Raw genomic sequence first — 17,798 nt, 5'->3', positions numbered from 1 at the left:
GAAGAGAGGCATGCAAAAAGCAAGGAAAACAAATAGAAATGAATTAATCGGCTTTGTCGTCGTCGCTGTCCCGTTTGTGGAACGGCCGGAACCAGTTAGGTTCTACTGATTCCCATTATCGAACGCTCACAACAACCGGACAGGTTTCTTGAACCCTTGTGGAGCGTTGGGCTGGGGCCGTTTTGGGGCCGTGTTCTTGAGCCTTTCCTTTTTACACCACCTTATGGTTATGTTTCGCGCAGGACAAAAACAAGCAAAAACACGCTGCCGGAAAAATTAAGGAAACCGTGTTCAAAACAACAGCATCGACAACAACAACGAAAAAAAAACAGGCCCACACTTCCCTCAGTCATTAAGCATGACCTCAAAAACAATCTTTCCTCGCGTTGTGCCTACCAAACGCCGAACTGTGGAGAGGAGGATAGATGGAGCGGGCATTTCGGGGGTTATATTTTTGCCCGAAAAAAAACAAGAACCTTTTACCTTCGCTTTATTCGTGACCGCGTACTCAGCAGGCGCACACACACACACCTGGACCCTTTGAGCGGACACCAAACACGAAACGTGTTTTACCATTTCGGTGTGCTCTTGTTGCTGGTGGCCCGGTGTTCGCGACCGGGTGTTTCTTTTTCTTTCTTTCATATTTTGCGTCCGCGGGTCGATTTGATTTTGTTTTTTCGATTATTCGCGCTACTTTCACAATTTCATCGGCCGACACTGTGACTGCCTACGAAAGGGTGCTGAGGCGAATTTTTATAGCATTTTCCTGCTCCCCGGTGCCCAGGGGCGATCGTACGCGTACCCGGCGTGAGCGAATTATTGCACAGAACAGCAGCAGCAGAACCGGTTGCGCTTTGCGGTGGTTGACCAGTTTAGGCAAAATCGGGAAAATTAATGGCCTTCCACCTCCTGTGTCTGGCTGAAGTGATTGGTGGGGAGGAAGGTGAAGGAGGAAGAAAAAGGATGCACAAAAAATCGCTTCTGTGCAGTGGCGACCGCCACTTGTGTCTTGAGTGACTTCGTTCTGTGGTGATGGAGAGCAGACAAACAAAGAGGAGTCGGGTGCGTTTCTGTTTTTGGCATGAACTCTTAATATCGCTGTGACCCGTTCCAAACGCACAGACACATATGTGCCCGCGTCATCATCGTTTACGGTTATTCGAGGTCCATGTCCTTGTTTGGGCCGTTTGCTTCGATCAGTTCGGCGCGTTGTATTAAATCGGAACCTATTAGCGTAACTTTCTCGCCAAGACAACGAAAAAAAAAACGCGCATGAATTAATCATTTCTTTCACTTCTCTATATTTCTCCACAACACAGGTCCTAGAATTTCTTGGCCGCGGCACATTCGGGCAGGTGGTAAAATGCTGGAAGAAGGGCACGAGCGACATCGTCGCGATCAAGATCCTGAAGAACCATCCGTCCTATGCGCGGCAGGGCCAGATCGAGGTGTCGATCCTCAGCCGGCTCAGCCAGGAGAATGCGGACGAGTTCAACTTTGTGCGGGCGTTCGAGTGCTTCCAGCACAAGAACCACACCTGTCTGGTGTTCGAGATGCTCGAGCAGAACCTGTACGACTTTCTGAAGCAGAACAAATTCTCGCCGCTTCCACTGAAGTACATCAGGCCCATACTGCAACAGGTAAGCTGTCGTGTCCTCTTCTCTCTCTCTCTGGAAACATCTGATAGATCCTTGGTATCTTCGTACGAACGGAAGTCGTATGCGGGTATGACGGTCGTAAAAGGCGGTGATTTACGTATTTTAGAGAACCCACAATTTCCTGGGCGTTGAAGCGAAGGAAAGCCACAATGTAATCTTCATCAAGAGCACAGTTTGGTCTGTGGTCTGTGGTTTTTTGTTTGCTGTTATCTTCTACAGAGCCGAAATGTGAAGATTGTTGTGGTTACTAGACGCTCAGCGTTTTTAATGTATTCCTCATCTCGCTGTTTGAACCCAATAATACCCGGAGGCTCCCCACTCTTGAGTTCAATTTCCTGCCCGGTATTAATTAATCCATGTATCGAACCTAACTCATCTTCATCCCGCAGGATTTGCTTTCTTCTCTAAACCCCTAAATGTGCTCATCCGGGCCGTAAAGATAAGGCTAAAGGCCCCAAAAAAAAAAAAAAGAACGCGCGCGCTGCTCTTCTTCCTGTGGCGTTGAAAGAGGGGGCCTTTTTTTGGCAATGATGTCGCCTAATGAGGTTCATTTGTTGGTCTAGTCCTCTCGGTCACCGAAAAGGGCGGAAAAGGATGAGGATAATAAATGGCACACGGGAAATGGGTTTTTTTTTTAAAAAAGAAATGGTCAACATTTTAAAACCCAGGAGAGCAGGTTTGCATCAATTCGACCACAATTTGCTGATGTCAGCGGGAGAAATGCATCGAACAAATGAAGTATGATGGCAAGGGAGAAGATCGTTTGTTTGTCCAGCTCCGAGGTTCGTTTGCTACGTGCCTGGCCTGGCCTGGACAGTACGGCTTGGTGTGTGCATTTGTTTGCACTCCCTGCTCGGTTGTCGCACACCCGTAAATAAAAACAAAACTTCCCAAATCAACCTTACTGATTGGGATGGTCGAATGTGTGTTTTGTTGACTCGCACGAACACCACAGGCGTGTGTGCTGAACCTGTTTGGCGAGTGTACATTAATTTTTAGGACGTATCTGGTTTACCCTGTGCCAGAGCGGGGACAGTGTGAGGGTTTTTTTTCTCCCCCCGTGGGGTATTTTGTTCCCCCCGTTCGTTTAGTTATTGTGACTTCCCTTTCGTCCGATTGCTTCGCGATTACGATCAGAGATTTGTTTTGCGCTGAAGAAACAACCCCACAGCAGTGTATATGGGTTGACTAGCGATGGCTTGTTTGTTGTTGCATGTTTCGACATGAACCGACCGGAGACCCCGGGAGAGTGATCAGCATTTTCGATTCAACTCACACATCGCAGCGCTTGAAGAACGGGGGAGAGTGATTATCAATGCCTGGGGTTTTTTCAATGCACTGATGTGGCTTTATAGTATGGTTTTAATGTGCGTAATAAAGGAAAGAAGGGAGTACATGATAATGGAGTTGGAGAGATGCCCTTATGCATTCTGATAGTGTGTGGCTTCACGAGATTGCGCTGCATGAAAGTGATCGCTTGGTTTGCTGCTGTCGATCAAGTCGTTGTCGATCGGTGTTCATTTCGCCATCTCAAGACTGGCGGAGCTAAAGAAGTAGAGGAAGAGGTTGCTTTAAAAAAAACCATCTGACGACCCAGCACGGATGGGATCACGACGAATATGTAGGACATGCCGTTTTCGCCCAATTTCCATTCAACCGTCACCGTCAATTTAAGTTCGCATTTGCCTGCTCGATTCCGTCGCACACAAGATCGTTTTCTTTATGATCCTCCTTCTCCCGTGTTCCAGGCAAATCTTAGCGATGGGTGAAAAAGAACAACCACCAATTCTTCGGAGTTCATCTTTCTTTCCCTTAAGGCGGAGAAATTTGCATGCGGGCTCGTTGTCTGAGTGGCGAGTTGCGGAGGAAGAAATAATCTGTGTGTTCGTCGTCGTCGTCCTCTTCAACTCGGTGTGTCATTTGGTGGATGTGGAGGTTGTCCTCCGGGACGATTGGTTTGGGGGCTTTTGCTTCTTCTGTAGACCTCTTTTTACACCACCGCCTGTGGTCACGAGTTGTGTACCAACTTCACAAAAAAGGGTGACCGCGAACCGCAAGATCTTAACTCATGGCAATAGCATTTGATTGTGGTGTGTGTGTGTGTGTGTGTGTGTGTGTGTCTGTCGAATGGAGGGCCTAAGCTGGTGTTGCGTTTCAGCTTTCATTTTGTGCAGATGCTGACGCTGGTCGTGTCTGGAGGATCGTCTGGGTGACCCAATAAAACTCCGCTGATGATGGAGGGTACTACCCCGATTGCGGATTGCTAACGGGATTTCGGGAGCCTGCTACTACTACCACCACCGGTAACCAACCGGGCCGATCGGTGCGTTTTTATGTGTACGATGCTCGTCGAACCCACCCTGCCGCTGGAATCAGTCCATCGGAGATGGAATGATGAATACAAATCAATCGATACGGGCAGCAGGAGACAGGTTCCAGTGACAGCTGGTACACATCAATGTTGCCCACAGATTATGACAGCTCTGGAGCAGGCACCGAGAGAGAGAGAGGAGGACCCTTTGGAAGTTGCCGAGAAATTACCCATGCGGTGATGTCCAGGGCTTCCAGGTTTAATTGACATCGATTTGCCGTTAGCAGTGGCTTTATAGTGGGACACTATCGAGAACCATCTGCTCCAACTACCGCCCTGGAGAACCCCCTGGTGCCTGGAAATGCATCTACTTTGAAGTCTCGACCTCCTGTGCGTCGGCAACACGCAGAAGACTGTCTAAGGGAAGGAGGGATTCTCATCATTCACCTCACATGATAGATAAGCGCAATCATCATCAATTTCAGCGTCCCACACACCCACTGGTCTCTTATCCCGGTATTCCCGGGCAGGCAGCATGCAATTATCATTACAGTTTGCTTTTAATGTTGACCGTGTAGATGCGTCTCTGCCGCAATTTTCTGCGAACCTCACTAGTGCAATGGGTAACTCCCTGCAAGTGAGTCGCCACATTTGGTGCGCTGTTACCAAATTTCGGTGCAAAATCCCTCATCGGGTGACTCGAATATGACAAGTTGCTTCGATGCGAGTTGTTGTGTCATAGTTAATACGGAGATACACCCGCGATTCAGCTTCCTTACATGGTATAACGAGATTCTCGATACACAAACACACACAGGACGGTCGCCATTCATCTTGTTTGGGACGCGTTAAAAGAGGCCAGAGACGTCGCGTTACCAATCCGACTCTTCGCCATGTACGGCGACATTTGCTACAGCTTTGGGGGCCTTGTGGTGTGTGCGTTGGTGCGATGATATCGACATGCGGAATATAGAGGGAACACGTGTGCGTACGCTGTGACATAAGGCGGCTGCTGCTACCACCGATACATTGTAGCGTGCACCTGGATGTCCCAAGGGTTGGAATGCTGTGAAAGGTCTTTAGCTTTCATTATGCACATTAGACCGAGGGACGTTTCACTGATTGTTTGAAATTATAAAACAAAACTTTGCTTTATCATCAGCGATCATCGCTTCTCCCCATCGCACCTTTGCGTGCAGCCGTTGCATTTGCGTAGCACAGTCAATAGAAAGCGCTGTTGGCTGGCAGCAAATTTATGCTGGGCTTAACACACACACTCTCTGTGGTCGCGATGTGCAACTAAATCTGTGTTTCAAGCCCGACTTAATTGTGCGTTGGTTGTGCGCGATGTGTGTATGTTACACAGCAGCAACCAGATTGTGCAGCGCTTATTGTCCAACAGCAGCAGTTATTTTTATTTAAATCATATGCATCCAACCGAGCACCACCACCACCACACACGATTAACTGAATTTATGGCGTAATTGCACGAGTGTGTTACAGTAAGGTGGCTGCAATTGAATTGAGGTTTGTAACGAACTCTCCCTGTGAAGCGAAGTGCGAGAGAGAGGGAGGAAGAGGGCTTTCGTAAAGGTTTGTGTTTTTTTACTATTTTTGAGCAATGTTAAGTCCGTTTGGTGGCTTGATTTAGTGTATTCGGAGGTGAAATGTAACCGATTTGGGGGATGGGAGATGTTCTGTACGAAACGGTCGTCCCGTGTCGTCGCCAGACCGATGGGAGTAAATAATTCAGAACACACACACACGGACAGAGGGAGGACATCGAGCCCGTTGTTGTGCGTCATTTGACTAACATTAGACCGCGGGAGGACCATATTCATTTGATGGCAATGATAACTTTATCCGCCGAAGACGACAGTGACGACGACTACACACAACGGTGTTAATGATGCTGCTGCAACCGTCGAGTCCAACGAACAGGCAGCAATTGATGGAGGCGCTGACGTGTTTCAAAATGGAAAAAGTGAGATCGTACTCGGGCCTCGGGCGCTTTTGGGTCGGCATATCGGGGAGGGAGGGAACGTACGGTATCATTTGAATACCGTAAATTGCATAAATTAGTCGACGAAACTTTTGTTTTCTGTGTGCCGTTGCCGCGCTCTCATTACGCCTCTGAATGGCTTCTGAATGGTTGGTGGTGGTGTGTGTGTGTGTTCATCGGCGATGCGTGTCGGTGTGTGCCTCCCCCTTTGGTGCATGAATGGCAGTGTGGTGGGAACAACGAGCGTTAGAGACGGGTAAAGGGGTTGCATAGTTTTTGGAACATGAATACTTAATCTAATCCCGGCTGGCCTGGGCCGGGAACTTTTCCGATCGTTTGCATTTGCAGCGAGCGGTCGGGTCGGGTTTGACGGTTTGCCAATAATGCTTTTAGGGCGGACCGTGTCGCCTGTGTACCGCGCCCGTTCCATCTCTCACTTATCGTGGACTGCTTTATGCTTCCACCTCTCGCCGTCGATAAAAGTCCCACCCCATGAGCGTGTCTCGGTGCGTTTGGCGAACGCACTCTTCGCACTTTTGCCCGGTCGCTAAGTCATAATGTACTTAGCAGCAGTTGTTACCCTTCGGTTTGTCTAGCAAGCGCGCCCTGCACAACGCAGATGCGATGCAAACGCACACACGAGAGATGCAAGCATAGTGGATGTGGAAAGTTTGCAACTTTTTGATGGGTTCCGACCAACAATGAAGGGAGAGGAAGAGAGAGCGGGGCCTTACGCGATTAGCAAGGGAAGAAGACGGCTGCTTTGGCTCCGGGCAAGCTAGACCAATCGGCAGACCCTTTGGCGTCTGCTGGCGGTGGTTCCAAGGTTCCGGGCGCGTTCGAATGGGTGTGTTTTGTTCGAGATCATTGTTTTGAGCGATGCTGTGCTTTATGTTTTGTTCGGGACGGGATGGGCTAATAAAAGCGGGTTGTAAAATGTAAAACTCTCATAAAGTTGGAGCTTGGTATGGAGTTCGTCTGGTAAAGGTTTTTGGCACGGCACTGTACATTTTGTCGAACCTAGGGCGGGGTTTTGTTTCATTTTTTGGAAGCATATGGAGGTTTTGTTAATACGTTTCGTCTAATAAAGTTCCTGTTTTTCTCTTCTACTCGACCAACTCTAGGTTTTGACTGCCCTGTTGAAGCTGAAGCAGTTGGGCCTGATCCATGCTGACTTGAAGCCCGAAAACATCATGCTGGTCGATCCAAACCGACAACCGTACCGGTAAGTGAACTGGAACTGGAAGCAGCCGTGTGGAAATACTTATCGATTGATTCTGTGTTTTTGTTCGTTTCGTCAACAGCGTGAAGGTGATCGATTTCGGATCGGCGTCGCACGTCAGCAAAACGGTGTGCAATACGTACCTGCAGTCGCGCTACTACCGTGCACCAGAAATTATCCTCGGGTTGCCGTTCTGCGAGGCGATCGACATGTGGTCGCTCGGCTGTGTGGTGGCGGAACTGTTCCTGGGTTGGCCCTTGTATCCCGGATCGTCTGAGTATGATCAAATCCGGTACGTATGGATAGTGGGGGAAGGTGAAGGCGGCAGAACTAACCATTGTACATGCTCATATTCCACAGGTACATATCGCAGACACAGGGTCTACCGACTGAGCACATGCTGAACAGTGCCAGCAAGACGGCAAAGTTCTTCTACCGCGATGTCGACTCGACGTACCCGTTCTGGCGGTTGAAAACGCCCGAGGAGCACGAGGCGGAGACGAACAACAAGAGCAAGGAGGCGCGCAAGTACATCTTCAACTGTCTGGACGATATCGGGCAGGTGAACGTGCCGACCGACATCGAGGGTGGACAGCTGCTGGCGGAAAAGACGGACCGGCGCGAGTTTATCGATCTGCTGAAGCGCATGCTAACGATCGACCAGGAGCGGCGCATTACGCCGGGCGAGGCTCTGAACCACTCGTTCGCGACGCTGGCCCACCTGGTGGACTATGCGCACTGTAACAACGTGAAGGCGTCGGTACAGATGATGGAGGTTTGTCGCCGTACGGACTCGATGATTCACACGTGAGTAATTGTGCAATAAGGTTGGGTTGTGTTGGCAAACGTATGTAAACGTTTCCTATTTGAACCATTCCAGTTACAACCTGAGTGTGCAACCAACGACGGCCACGCTGGTGACGAACTTTGTGCCGAACACGACCGAAAACATGACGATCACGTTCAACAACCAGGTGCAGCGGATTGTGCGCGAGCGTGCCCCGACCTACGACAACCATCTGTACCAGATCTACGGCGGGCGTAACGTGGGCCGCCAGTACAGCAATGCCCGGCCGGATGCGTTCCAGCACCAGCTCGTGTCGAGTATACTGTGTCCGCCCGGCTATCAGACGATGCCGAGCCCCACGAAGCACGTGGTCGTCGGTGGTACGTCGATGCAGCCACCGTTGCAGGTGCCGCCGCAGCAGTACGTGAACGTGCCCGTCCCCGTGTCGATGGTGGAACCGTCCTCCGGCCAGCGGATGCTGCTCACGAACGCGGTCCAGCCGAACGTGGCGTGGCCGCAGTCGGGCCGACAGGTCGCCATCGTACCGTCCTGGTCGCAGCAGCCCGGGCCGGCCCATTCGCTCATTGTCGATTCGGCACCGTTCCTGAAGCTGGAAGGAATCTACCCGAACCCGCACCTCAACATCCAAACGAGCCATCACGAGCCGAAGAAGGAGTCGCCCGTACATCATCTGGTGTAAGTATCTGCCCCGGGCCCCGATAGGGCTTGTGTGGGATCTTTTTGCGGGTCTTTTTTCCGAGAGCGTGGTTTGTAATATTGTTTAGTGTTCGTAAATATTCCAGCGTTTCCCGGCACGACAAGAAGGAAAACAACCAATTGTCGCCGGTAAAAAAGCGTGTCAAGGAGAATACTCCGCCCCACCAGCGGTACAACCGGAGCCACATGTGCCCGCAGTACCACGACAATGGTACGGGCAGTGGTGCGACAGCCGGAAGCAGCAGTGCGGTCGCTTCATCCTCGTCCTCGTCGACGTCCGCGTTCTATCAGCAGCAGCAGCAGCAACAGCAGCAGCAACAATCCCAGGTCCCGAGCACTAGTGGCAGCCAGCAGATGCAGGCACCACCGGTACAACAAGCCCAGGCACAGGCTCAGGTTCCGGCCCCGCAGCACCATCACCATCATCATCATTCGCAGCAGCAGCCGCAGCTGGCGAGTGGTAGCAGTGGCAGCGGTGGTCACCACAGCCATCACCATCAGCAACAGCACTATCAGCCGGTGGATTCGTCCGGTCCGATCAGTGGCGGTGGTGCAGGCAATTTGCATCACTCGTCATCTTCCACCTCGTCGTACGGTGGCAGTGGAAGCGGCGGTGCTGGTGGATCGTCTGTGGTGATGGGAGGCAGTGGAAATATCCACCACAGTGGCAGCGGCCACCATCACCACGGCAGCAGTGGACACATCCATCACGGACACGGCCACGCTCATCATGGCGGTGGTGGTGGTGCGGGCCATCATGGCAGCAGTCACCACGGGCACGGTGGCAGCGGAAGCTACGGCGGCAGCAGCAAGCAGCAGACGATCACAATTCACGATACACCGTCGCCGACGGCTGTGATTACGATCTCGGACAGTGAGGATGAGTCGCCGGAGGTAAAACACAGCACGAGCTCGTCCTCGAAGGGCTCGTCGCACAACGCGGCCTCGGGTCAGGCGTGTACGCGTGGCACACATCAATCGTCGTCCTCGTGCCGTGGAGGAGGGGGAGGAAGCGGCGGAAACGGTTGCAGCGGGGGTATTAAGACGTCCTCGTCCTCCTCAAACGTTGCGCACAATTCGTCCGCATCGAACCAGCTCAGCGGTGGATCCGGTGCCCATCAGCAGCAACCACAACCACAACCGTCGTCCTACCAGCAGTACGGACAACCTCAGCAGCAACACATGAGCGTCATCAGTGGCGGTAGTAGCGGCGGCAATGGTGCATCCTGTAGCGGTGGCTCTAGCAGTGGTCGACAGCGCAAATCGACGGCGGTGTCATCGTCGGCGACCGCGTGCGTTACGCTCGGGGACAGCGATGGCGAAGGGGAACGTCGCAGTCCAAAGCATCAGCGTAAGTTTCCTTTGAACGTTTTCTCTCTGTATAATATTGACTTACAGTAGCCTCTGTCTTTACAGCGATTAAGTACGAACAGCACGCCGGACAGTCGCAGAAGAAGCGTCTGCTTGCGATGGCCCAGAACGAATGTCTGCTGCTGCCCTCGTCCGGCGGCAGCGGTGGCAGCCAGCAGCCACTGCACGTTCCGAAACAGGAGCCGAGCGAGTTTGTCGCGTACGAGTATCCTTCGCAGCAGCAGCAGCAGCAGGTCGACAAGCGTTCCTCGTGGGCCCCACCAACGATGGGATCGTCCTCCTCGTCCTCCCACTACGGTGGCGGTGGACACAAGCGCGAATCGTCCTCGTACATCCCGTCGTCTTCAGCATCGTCTTCGTCCTCGCTGGCCGCAGCAACGGCAGCCGCAGCAGCAGCCGCCGCCGCAGCCATCCAGCAGCAGCAACATCAGGGTGGCGGCAGTGGAGGAGGCGGTTGCAGCGGAGGCTCCCTCGGGCATGCTCCTCCGCCGCATGCTCACGCCAAGAGCACGCCGACCGGGGCGACCTCCTGGGGCCCCCCGACGGCGGCCGTGTACCGTCAGCATCAGCCGAGCGCCAACACGCCGCTCGGCAGCTCGCCCGGAGCCATCCTGCAGCAGCATCAGCATCAGGCCCAGCAGCAGCAGGACATGTACGCCCAGGGGGACATGTACCGCCGATCGGCGGTATTCGTCTCGCAGGCAGCCCCCTACCAGACGGCGTACAATCGGGTGGTGCCGCCGCCGGCACACAACGCCTCCAGCCGACAGGTGCGGAAGACACCGCTTAGCACTAGCTCGCCGTACGCGTCCAAGGACAGCACGACCAGCACTGAGCGCTTCCCGTCTTTTCCGTTGCAGGTGCTGCCCACACACCCGCTGCCAGCGCACATTCAGTTCCCGACTGCCCAGTACGGCCAGTTCGGACCGCTGAGCCCGGCACAGATCGCCAACAAGCACCACTACGCCTGGTTCGGCGAGTAAGCTGCTCGGGGATCCCTCACTCTCTCTCTCTCTATCTCTCTTTCGCCGTGTCTCCGTCTCGCGTAAACTGCACGCATCCTAAAGCACTCGGACACCGTTGACGTCGTCGTCCCCTAAACTAGTGTGTGTGTGTCTATTTGTGTGCTGTTTTAACACGTATTTGGTCGTCGTCTTAACGTAATCTCTGCCGCAACCCGTCTGTTCGGGCAACCGTCAACGGCAACGGGATGAAGGATGTGAAGCAGGCCGACGTTGGGGTGTTCCGGTGTTCTTTGTGGTCATGCTGGCGCGTTTATATGGAGCAGTTTTACTGGGGAGCGTTAGCGTTAGAGAGGACAGGGTGTTATACTTTTTTTGTGTATTAACTTTTTTCCTTTTTCTTTCTACGATTGGTGTAGAAGCATGGGATGTAAAATTGTTTGTCGAACGGCGAAGGGCGTTTAGAGTAGCTGTGTCCATGTCAGCGATAATTGTTTAGTTTTGTAGGTTCCCGTTTTTTATATGCCCATCGTTTGAATAATCGCACGTACACGTGTACGTATGGTGCGTTCGGTAGTGCTTACATAGAGATGAGGATTATGTTTACTTAGCTCTTTTCATACTTCATTTTTCAACGTGCTTTTTTGTCTACTATTTGCCTGCAGCATTGAATGTGTTTGTTGCGGGAGCATTCTTCTCAGTTTGAAATCTATATTTTGTAATATCGCATTAGTGTATCGCGTCTTTGAAGCGAGCAAAACCAGCAAGTTGTACTAGTGTTTAGAGTGTATGGTGTGTGTGTGTATGTCTATCTGTCTCTGATAGCGAACATTACAAAGATGTGCTACGTTTCATGCAAAGTAGTATTCTAACTGTCCCTTGCACCACATAGAACCATTGCTCTACGTATGTTGAACACGATGTTTCTTTCTTGTTTGTTTGGAAACAGCCGGCAGCCGTTGGTTCGAGCAAACCCGTCTGTGCAGGCGTGTTACAAGCGGGAAACTTTGAATTCATTGATAATAATTGTACAGGAAACGAAGGAAGCAGCTTTGAGCTAGGATAAACGTTATACTGTTCATGAATGTTTCGGTGTTTCACACAACTAAGAACTGAATGGCTCAGAGGAGGAGGCGATGTTACGGTAATGCATTCTTGCTATATTTGTCCGATTAGGTTCTTTTAATAGTGCAAAACTATCTTACCTTTAGCGGAAAGCGAAAGGGGAAGGGGGTTTAGTTCTATATTGTATTTTTAAAATTCTCTAATTTACGCAGCAACATATGGTAGAGGAGTGAGGCAGTGATAGTTATCACACGGTTAAACGACTGATCGAAAGGGTAGCGGCCAAGAGTGAGAGGATATGTGTGTGTGTGTACATAGCTAGAGAAACACCTTACGTGTGAGGCATTTGTGTTTTGAGATAGCATTGGGTGAAAACGTTTCACTGCAACATTATTCAGTAGCGCAAAAACATGCGAAAACAAGGCGATAAATGTATGTTTGTAGCAGGTTCAGTGCGCGTGTCTGTATGGCGGAAATGTGGTTTTCATTACATTTGTTTTTTGCACCTATGGTTGTGTATCGTCTTTTGAATTGGCTCTGTTTTCACTTTCGCCATAAGTATAACTCGAGTACATGTAGCACCGAACGATGGAAGCAAGGGCATATAAAAGGCTATCGTATACCTGCGTGTAGCGCAACGCAACGGCACACGTTTCAAAATAGTTGGTACCTGTTGAACAATTGTAAACTATTATAGCAGCGGGAGGTCTAAAGGAAGCATAACAATTCGCATTTAAGTATTTGGAAGGAAAACTCACAGTGTGTGCGTGTGCGTGTGCGTGTAGTAGCTTAATCAGAAATTTGTCTTTTGTGATGTTTGTTTCCAATTTTAATCAGCGGGAAGATGGCAGTCCCTGTATGATCTGTTTGTCGCGTGTAGTGCGTTTGACCAGCTTTGTATGATTATCGATCACGTATTGTGAAATGCATTATTGTATTTATCCAATTGTTCTGCTGGAGACGCAAGTACGCATTGCTTTGCGTACTCTGTTGACAATAGATGTCAGACAGTAAAAGGGATCATTAAAGTAAAATCATTTAATTTACATGAACATGAATATCCAACAGTGTAGAACAACCAACACCATTGGGGCACATCAAGTGACGGTAACACTCACGTATGGCTTTAGTCAGGCTAACAAGAACTGCACACGAACTGGCTTGTTGTGCTGTGTGCGTTCGTTTAGTTGAGAGCGTATGGGATGAATTTAACACTCTATTTTAATATGCGTAAAAACAAACATGTGGAAATATCCACCAATGTTTAATCAACAATAAATTAATACAGAAAATTGCCTTATGTATGAAACAAAACAAAAAATAACAATTACAACTACATTAAGTGTAACTAGAGCGAGCGAGAGAGAGTTAGAGAAGAGGGGCTTAGTTGGTGGTAACATCTAACAGGGGTACATATAGGTTTAGCTTTTTTTCGTTTTATCAATAGGGGAAGGTATCATCCTGCGGGAGCTATCTTTCATGTAAAAACTATCATCATTTTGCGTTGTATTAAAGGTACGGGCTAATGTTAGAATAGTTTGCACACACACACCACTGCATATGGACTGAACGGAAGTTCGCTTCCCCCGCTTTTCATGCTGCTTCGGTGAGATAAGTCTTTTTAAACCTACGAAGCGCGTTCCTTATGCTTGCTTGCATAGCACGTTTCGTTGCAGCATTTGGGCGCTGTGCAAGCCCAATTTGCAGCTGCATTTGTGTGAAAGCACGTATGAAAACGGAAAACGCTTTCGCTCACCACACGTCCACAGCAAGATCTCTACCGGTTTCTGCAGAACAGTGTCCTCCAAACTATGCTAACGGGTTGTCGCATACTGGAAAAAAGCAACTATTGATTCACAACCCGCAGGTGGTACCGTTTATCAGCAGAGTCAGACTGTCCTAGTTTACGTATTGTTTTTCTTTTCTTATTAAACATGCATAAGTGCTAAATATATATCTATAATAATGTAACGAATCACCTTCCATCGCACCTTCGAGGAGGAGAGCAGTAGGGAAGCTATCATCTTGATCGGTGACTTCATTTGTCATTCGAGTGATTTTACGTGCGTTTTCGTTTTTGTTTTAATTATAATCATATAAGAAACACACAAACAAACAAACAAACTAATCAATATATAGAGAGACTGGCTATAACATTACTTCATTAGCTTATTGTGTTAAGGTTTTTATCGTTTACTGCTGTACCCTTTTCTCATTCACTCACGTGTGTAATTCATCGGTTTGTGGTTCGTTGTGCTTGTTGTTGATGACTCGATTGACACCGGGCACAATAATATGGCTCTATATGTACAGTACCTTCCGTTGTTGGGGTTAGGCAGCTCGCCAGCGAGTTGATTCATTTAGTGTTTCACTTTTCCTTACAAATAAAACAAAACTTTAGTGTTAGCTGTTTCCCGGGGGGAACAGCAGTATTCGTAACTCTATGCATATGATAATATTCACGAGATTAATCGGTAAAATGCGGTGGTGTGTGGTTGTAGTACAACCGGCAACCCACACTCACACACTCAAACACAAACGCATACGGTCAAAGGGAAAATGGTTGATATTGTGTATTGTATCTATTCGGAACAAATGTTCGTTTTATTTCTACAAACAAATGCGTTTCTGTTTTACTACTAATCGATTACCTTATTTTGTGCTCACAATTTATATAAAACAACTAATATAACTACGTTTATCAAAACAGCAAGCAGAGCGGCAGCGCATCATTAGCGTTCGCGCCAGCCAGTTTAAAAGATGGTATACCTGATACGGGATTATAACAATAAACATAACACTAGGAAAACACTGTAGAACAAAACACCAACCAAGCCAATAAATGCTCGATACTCGAGTGATATAGGAGCAAGATAGAGAGAGAAGAAGGCAAGCAAACACAGCGTTAAAATAACTGGTTAATTTTCATATATTCGTGTTTTGTACTTTCGGCCACCTCTAGGAAGGGTTCCTCTATATAGATAATATATATACACATTTGTACGTGTACGCGTGTCAGTTCAGAACGCTGTCCGTTCATACAATTAAACGAAAAAATTGCTTTTTGACTAAATGCACACACACCCTACTACTAGCCATTACAAGCTCGATTATCAATTGTATCGTAACCGACAAACAACAAACATTTAAAAGTGGGGCAGTTTTTGGTTGTTGTGTAGTTCCAACACTTTCGCCCCCCGAGCACAAGCACGGCACAGGTCCGTCGCAGGGTTGCTCTTTGGATTGTTCGAATTAATGGGCGGAAAAAATCATATTTTATCACTACAACACGGTTAGTTTAGTTTTTTTTAAATATATATTTGTGAAACGTCTCCCCGATCATCATACCCCGCCTGTCTGCCTATTTTGTACGATATGTAACTATTAATATTGCCTTATATTAGGAGAAAAACATATGACATACTACAACAAATACTACAAGCGGAAAAATAATCAAGCTCAGAGTTAATAGTTGTATCAGTTTTCTTTTTTGTATCTATACCCTCGGTAAAATAAAATACGCGCATAATTATACGTGTGAAAGAATGGAACAAGATAATTTAAAAGCAAACAACAAACAGAAACGGGAAGGAAGCGATATATTGGTGGACACAAATGCATTGACCCTATTATCACTTATAGAGAACAAAACACGATACACACACACACACTCACTAAACAAAAACAAAGCATACAAAGCAAGCATTAAGAGTATAATATAATTGGTAAAATGTATAACAACATACAACGTTTATATATATATGCATATAAAAAGTTTATGGTAACGAAACGCAAAACGCAAAACAACAAAACGCTCTGCCCTCGGGCAGTGAATAAAGTCAAAAGAAAAAAGTGAAAAAATCTTTACAAAACGTAAACCCCCTTTTTTATGCGTCCTTATGATTTTGTTTTTTGTTTCCTTTTCTGTTTCCTTTTTTTATATATTTCAATGTTATTCCGTTATTCCGAACATTATTACACAGGTATTCGTTTTTTTTACTTTTTGTATGTTTTCTAATTTTTTTGTATTCTTTTCTTTTTTTTTCAGGTTAATTTTAATGTAATGAACTTACGTGTGAAGCTTTTCGGTTTGATTGCATTGAACAATATAGCCGTGACACAGTAGAAGCAGTTTGAATAGTAACGATAGTAATGTGATCAAATTTGGATGTACGTATTGTGTATATAAGCAAATAATCGAGACCCTGTTAGCTCTAATTTTATTGTTAAAAAAACAAAACAAAACATAAAACACTCGTAGACACAAAACTATGCTACCTTTTTGAGCGAAGGGATCGTTTGTTTGCCGTGGGCTTTTATATGTGCATGCAAACGCAGATAATAAGACATACAAAAAGAGACACACACAAGGCAAACCCAAAATTATCTCAATGTTCGGACTGTTTGTATTTTTAAATGGGCAGACTAAGTACTAAAAGGCTCCTTGCTCCGTTGTTTGCTGAGAGTACTAGTGAGTTACAAGAACACAAACACATTGAATAGAGGTGAAATTCAAACAAGAATTAATAGTAGCGTTTTGTTGGTGGCTCTTTTGCATCTTGTTCGAGTTATTAGTACTAAACTGGCTGTACAACTACTGAGACAAGAGAGAGAGAGAGAGAGAGAGAGAGAGAGAGAGAGAGAGAGAGAGAGAGAGAGAGAGAGAGAGAGAAGAACGAAGGGGCAGCTGAAAGGGAAGGTTTTAACTGGACGTTACAACACGAGAAGGGAAGAAAATAATCAACAACAAACACGATGCTAGATGATAGATGTATGTAACAGTAATAGTGTTCAATGCACACAAGAGGCACGTAACGAAGGCCGGATATTAGTAGTGTTTGTAGGCTGTGTATACGTATGTCTGTGTCTGTGTCTGTGTGTTGATACGTAAATGTGGATCAAGGATCAATCAGGATTTTAATCGTATTTTCTCTCTATCTCTAAATGGTTCCCTCCGTTTTCTATGCAAACTCGCCCGCGGTCTTCTCGGGTGGGCCGCAATCCAACACATGCATGTTCGTTCCAAAACACAAATAATCGTTCGGAGACACACAGAGGATTTAGCAAAAAAGCCAGTAAAAAGCTCCCAAATAGTGCGAGTGTGTGTGTGTGTGTGTTGTGAGATATGATAATTACCTTTGTACTTTCTACTCGTCTATTTGTGGTTCTGAATGAATGAAACAAACCCCGTTTTTACGAACACACTGCAGTATGCGCCTGTGTGTTTGTGTCTGTATGTCTAATGCTTGTAAAACTGACTGTATAGGGAAAACCCATGTAAGAATTGTTCGTTTTGTAATCAAAAACATACGGCGCCAGCACACACACACACTCTCTCTCTCTCTTTCTCCCCCGCATAACTCATCGCGTTTGAAGTTTCTTGACAAATTCCATTCGGTAGTAGTCATAAATCTTTCTCTCTATCTCTTACATTCCCTCCCCCTAACCATCTATCATGTCTATCTCCATTTTCTCTCCGGCTTTTCATCATCATCAGCATGGTGGTCCAGTGTTTGACTTGAGCGTAGTTCCGGAACAGCACGACAAACAAAAAGCAGATAATAATCCAACTTTAATCGACAGAACAAAGGACAAACACGCGAGACAAAGCAGCAGAAGCGCGTTGGAAGGGAAGGAGGTAGGCAAAAAAACAATGAAACGCATCAAACCGAAATACATATTTGTGATAATAAAATTAACATA

The 17,798-nt window shown here is 47.6% G+C and overlaps 1 protein-coding gene across 9 annotated transcripts in view; it reads left to right on the top strand.

Moving 5' to 3' along the window:
* The window catches only part of LOC1269819 (homeodomain-interacting protein kinase 2), a 64,404-nt gene extending 48,431 nt beyond the window's left edge, over window positions 1–15,973 (top strand). For 6 of the 9 annotated variants that reach the window (XM_061640621.1, XM_061640620.1, XM_061640622.1 and 3 more), the window contains 7 exons: window positions 1,320–1,640; window positions 7,096–7,196; window positions 7,276–7,485; window positions 7,554–8,000; window positions 8,074–8,676; window positions 8,766–10,048; window positions 10,114–15,973. In XM_061640621.1, the coding sequence (XP_061496605.1) occupies window positions 1,320–1,640; window positions 7,096–7,196; window positions 7,276–7,485; window positions 7,554–8,000; window positions 8,074–8,676; window positions 8,766–10,048; window positions 10,114–11,051 (3,903 nt within the window). In that variant the 3' untranslated portion in view covers window positions 11,052–15,973. The remainder of the gene's footprint in view (window positions 1–1,319; window positions 1,641–7,095; window positions 7,197–7,275; window positions 7,486–7,553; window positions 8,001–8,073; window positions 8,677–8,765; window positions 10,049–10,113) is intronic. The other 3 variants (XM_061640619.1, XM_061640618.1, XM_061640617.1) reach the window with 3 other exon arrangements.
* Window positions 15,974–17,798: the final 1,825 nt, after the last annotated feature.

This window comes from Anopheles gambiae, chromosome 2 (genome assembly GCF_943734735.2).
Source record: "Anopheles gambiae chromosome 2, idAnoGambNW_F1_1, whole genome shotgun sequence".
Taxonomy (NCBI): Eukaryota; Metazoa; Arthropoda; class Insecta; order Diptera; family Culicidae; genus Anopheles; species Anopheles gambiae.
The sequence above is the reverse complement of the archived record's forward strand: the minus strand, read 5'-3'. Positions and strand labels throughout refer to the sequence as shown.